The sequence below is a fragment of the Mandrillus leucophaeus genome, unplaced genomic scaffold, assembly GCF_000951045.1.
Source record: "Mandrillus leucophaeus isolate KB7577 unplaced genomic scaffold, Mleu.le_1.0 Scaffold313, whole genome shotgun sequence".
In the NCBI taxonomy this organism is placed as follows: domain Eukaryota; kingdom Metazoa; phylum Chordata; class Mammalia; order Primates; family Cercopithecidae; genus Mandrillus; species Mandrillus leucophaeus.
Genome location: NW_012103288.1, coordinates 1,053,433 through 1,058,283, shown reverse-complemented (window position 1 = coordinate 1,058,283; position 4,851 = coordinate 1,053,433). Strand labels below are relative to the sequence as shown.

Here is a 4,851-nt window from a genome sequence, read left to right as displayed (position 1 = left end):
CTTGACTTGGGCTCAGAGGCCTGACATTCACAGTCTTCATTTCTATTCAAGGGTTTCCCCTTGCCTGGCTTCTGTGAAACCAATACACTCATGTGTCATTTCTGCTTGGATTGACACAGAAGGGGAGAAGGGGCTTCTATTTAGTACCAGAAACACCCCAGGAAGACTGTTTCCCCATATTTTCAATTTCTAAGCTGGTAGCAGGTATAGTGACTCACCTGTAATCCCAGTACTTTGGGAGGCTGAGGAGGGGTGATCACTTAAGGCCAGGAGTTTGCAACTAGCCTGGGCAATATAGTGAGACCTCATCTCTAGAAAAAAATTAAATTAAAAATTAAATTTAAAAAAATCTAAGCTGGACTGAGGCACAAGAATAGCTTCAACCTAGGAGACGGAGGCTTCAGTGAGTTGAGATTGTGCCACTGCACTCCAACCTAGGCACAAGAATAAGACTCTGTCTCAAAAAAAAAAAAATCTAATCTGGAATGAACTTTAGAAACCATCTATTTTTCCCAGACTTTTTTTTTTAGAAACTTAAGTGGCTTATGAGCTTACAGTGGCCGAGAGAGAACTTGCACCATGACCAAGTCTCATAATACTTCTATCAGACACTCAGACACTCATCATGGTCTGCCATCCAGATGGTCAGCCAAAATGTTTATTGCTTATTCACTATACCAGTTAGCCCTCCTGTGGTTTAAGCTCAGTTCCTTTTGGAAGTAGAGAATAGCACTTCTCAGTATCAACTCCCTTCACTTCCTTCTCCAGCCTGAATAATCCCTGCTCTCTTCTTCCTTTCTAGGTCTGATTCTCTGAACTTTTCCTCCCCACCTTCTCCACCATGGCAAATAAGTTACTGCCCTAAGCTGGAAAGGACTGACGCAGCCTGACATGGCAAAGCTGCCTCCACTACAGAATCTGTCCTGGGTCTGCCCTGAAGCTTTACTGCCAATGCCTCATCCCCGGGCATGCCCTGACACTGATAACCCATTGGAGCATTCTTTTCAGTTCTTGTCAGTCAAAAGGGAAACTTGAGTGCTCCATGGAAGTCAGCAACATGACCACAGTCACTGTGTTTGTTCTCCTAGGACTGTCCAACAATCCTCAGGTTCAGGCACTGCTCTTTGTTCTGTTCCTGGCGATTTATCTCTTGACTCTACTGGGGAACCTACTGATGGTGCTGGTGATCAGTACTGATTCCCACCTCCACACCCCCATGTACTTCTTCCTGAGACACCTCTCCTTCCTGGATGCTTTCTATTCCTCAATTATTGTGCCTAAACTGCTAGAGAACCTTCTTTCTAAGGAGAAGACAATATCCTTCCTTGAGTGTTTCACCCAGATCTCCCTGGTCATATTTTCTGGAGCTACTGAGGCTTGCCTCCTCTCGGTCATGGCCTACGACCGGTTTCAGGCCGTGTGTCATCCGCTGTTGTATGTGGTGGTTATGAACAGAAGGGTGTGTGCTGGCCTGGTGGGGTCATCCTGGGCCATAGGAGTCGGGACTGGCCTAATTAACATCCTCCTGCTTGCTCAGCAGCACTTCTGCGGCCCTAACGTCATCCGCAGTTTTGCCTGCGAGCTTCCTCCGGTGCTCTTATTGACCTGTTCCAACCCCTGCGCTAGCATCGCCTCCATTCTCACCACCATGTCAGTCCTGGGCCTTGGCACCCTTGTCCTTTTGCTGGGTTCCTACAGCTGTATCATCACAACAGCCCTGAGGATCAACTCTGTCACAGGTCGGAACAAGATCTTTTCCACCTGCTCTTCCCATTTCCTTATGGTCACCATCTTTTATACTTCAGGAGTTCTCAGGTATGTCATTCTATACCCCTGAATATAAATGTGGGATATTCCTTACCCTAGGTGGTCTCCGTTGGCAGAATAGAGCATTACAAAATAGCAAGACATTCAAAAGGCCTGGGCTCTAGTTCTGGCTCTACCAGGGACTAGCTATATGCATTGCAAATAATCTATTTTCAGCTGGGTACGGTGGCTCATGCCTGTAACCCCAGCACTTTGGGAGGCCGAGGTGGGTGGATCGCTTGAGCCCAGGAGTTGGAGACCAGCCTGGCCAACATAGCGAAAACCCTTCTTTACTGGAAATATAAAAATTAGCCAGGTGTGGTCGCGTGCACCTGTAGTCCTAGCTACTCGGGAGGCTGAGATAGAAGAATTGCTTGAACCTCCGAGGCAGAGGTTGCAGTGAGCGGAAATTGCCCTACTGCACTCCAGCCTGGGCAACAGAGTGAAACTAGGTCTCAAAAAAAAAAAAAAAAAAAAAAAAACAGAATCTATTTTCCTTCTAAGGCTTCAATTGTCCATTCTGGAAAATGAGTTTAGACCAAGATAAAGATTTTTCTACTTCATTAACCTAAGATTTGGGAGTTCTCAAAAAGAAATCAGAGAACCTTTGTTAGATTTTTATTCAGTGCTAGACAAAAAATAAAGCCTGTCTTTGAAAAGTATGCCATCTTTATTTCCTACTGGGAGATGTCGCCAAAGCTTACGTATGTTGTAGCAATTTACTAGCCATTTACTGTACACCAGCTGCTTTTCATTGCCAAGTCAATTTTAGCATGCACCGCACTACAAGAAAAATATTATCAACCCACTTTTAGGTAAAGAACCTGAGTTTAGGAAGTAATCAGGTAATTCCTCAGCAGTCCTAGAACAAGCTAGTAATGGAGCCACAAGTTGGACCAAGATCCGTGCCCTTCCTTACCATGCTTCTCAAGCATCGACAGCTCTGGCTGCCTAGTCCTCCCTCACTAGGAGACAAAACAATCGACGCCTGTGCTTTCTACTAGTAAATTGAAGGTGGATTTGCACAAATTGTTCAATACTTTTCTCACCTGCCTGTGATTCAGAGAGAAGCCAAGGATGGAAATGGATGATAAGAATAGTCCAGTACCTGTAGTCTAGTGGCTGGGAAAGAAAAAATAATAAGTGAAAGAAAAATAAATAAATAAATAGCCCAGGAGAGCTCAACTGAGCTGTACACCAATCTCTTCGTCTCCCTTTGTCTCAGTTTCCTCATCTGCCATAAAGGATGTGACTACTTACTTCACAGAAATGTTAGAAAGAATAAGTTAAAAGACAAAAATAACAGTAAAATGACTATTTTTTTAAATAACCAAACACATTGGAACACACAAGGAATATCCTTGGGATAGTCTATTCTGATAACTACGGTGCCACTGCAAAAAAATAATAATTCTAGTGCGTCTTTGGAAGATACTCCGAGTGGTACTTAGCAAAATGTACTCAAGATTTTAATCTTATAATTTGGAATCATATTATGTGCTTAACACATTTTCATCTCCCATTTTACCAGTTTTGGTTTCTTTTCCAAACCAAAGAAAAATGCAACTAAAAGGACAACTTTATACAAATAATAGGCCACTCAACTTTATATAAATAATAGGCAAGGATTCTGAGGGTAATTCCCAGGGCCATAAAAGTTGGGAATAATGACAACATTTTAAACTGAGCGTACAGTTTTACATGAACAGTCATCACAAGGTGAGAACATTGTGTTTCTGTACTGTTGCGTATAAAGAGGAAAAAGAGAAAAATTCCTCATATAATCATCATAGCTATTAAGGAAGAATGTTTTGAAGAGTATGAAATGCTCTGGAAGTGTATGAAATTATTATTAATTCTATTTTTTTTTTTACTTTTTATCTGTCCTAAATATTAATTCTATTAGAACCCACAGCCTTTGATATGCTGCAGAACTGCTTGTTCTTCGGGGCAGCTCCTGTAACTTTCTGTGTGAGCTCACTTACGTTTGGAAGTGTTTGAAGGCAGAAATGACTGACTTTTCACAGGTCAGCCATTTCTAGATGCTGCCACCAGAGAAAGTCAGCTGTGAAGACCTCCTTTGCAGGGAGGGGAGTCTTTGCAGGGAGCGGCTGAATTGTTGCTGCCAACAGTAAGTATTGTCACCATTGTCATGAGCGGCTTTTCTGTGCAATTCCCTTCAAGGTATATGATTCCAGTATCCGGCTCAGCCCTAGAGCAAGTGCTCTCCGTGCAGTACAGTGTGATAACCCCCCTGCTGAACCCCCTCATCTACAGTCTGAAGAACCAGGAGGTAAAGGTGGCTCTGAGGAGGATGCTGGCCAGGAAGTCCAGGCTTCCCTTGTAGCCCAATGCCCCTGCCTCAGCAGGAGGAAAAGTTATGGGGAAAAAGGATGGAGGAAGAGCTATCACCACTCAGCTACCTCAGCATTCATCTCTCTCCAAAACAGAGACCTTAGTTTCTCTTCCTCCAATGCCCTGCTCTCAGCCAAAGGCAATGAGGAAACTGTCACAGAGCAGGTAACACCCATCAGATGGGGCCCAGTCATTATACAAGAAAATCCTCAGGGCATCCCTGGCCATTTCTATAGCTAATGCTTTTTCCTCTCATTTCTTGCCTTTTTTTAACCCCTCTTCTTCCTGCCTCTCCCTCTCCCTTTTACTTATGTCTATGCACAAAAGGTAAATCAACCTATCAGACCACTAGCAAATGTCCTTCTGCATTCTTGGATAGTCCCATCTTGGCACTGTGACCCAACTCCTCTTTTGTTCTCATGCCAAAAAGTCCTTTTAAAGATCTACATCCCATAACATCTTAGAAAGAAATCAAATAGACTGGGCGTGGTGGCTCACACCTGTGGTCCTGGCACTTTGGGAGGCTGAGGTGGGCAGATCACGAAGTCGGGAGATCAAGATCATCCTGGCCAATATGGTGAAACCCCATTTCTATTAAAAATACAAAAATTAGCCTGGTGTGGTGGTTCACGCCTGTAGTCCCAGCTACTCGGGAGGCTGAGGCAGGAGAATTGCTTGAACCCAGGAGGC

At 43.9% G+C, this 4,851-nt stretch overlaps 1 protein-coding gene across 1 annotated transcript; it reads left to right on the top strand.

The window, feature by feature from the left end:
* The first annotated feature begins 1,057 nt into the window (after positions 1-1,057).
* Positions 1,058-4,153, top strand: LOC105544922 (olfactory receptor 8S1-like). The gene is made up of 2 exons (XM_011987633.1): positions 1,058-1,815; positions 3,991-4,153. The coding sequence occupies exons 1-2, from the start codon at positions 1,058-1,060 to the stop codon at positions 4,151-4,153; spliced, it is 921 nt and encodes a 306-aa protein (XP_011843023.1).
* Positions 4,154-4,851: the final 698 nt, after the last annotated feature.

What these genes read in the sequence shown, in the direction of transcription:
- LOC105544922 (XM_011987633.1), top strand. Translation starts at nt 1,058, where the DNA reads ATGACCACAGTCACTGTGTTTGTTCTCCTAGGACTGTCCAACAATCCT. An exon ending in TATACTTCAGGAGTTCTCAG is followed by an intron (nt 1,816 to 3,990) that starts GTATGTCATTCT and finishes ATTCCCTTCAAG; the next exon opens with GTATATGATTCCAGTATCCG.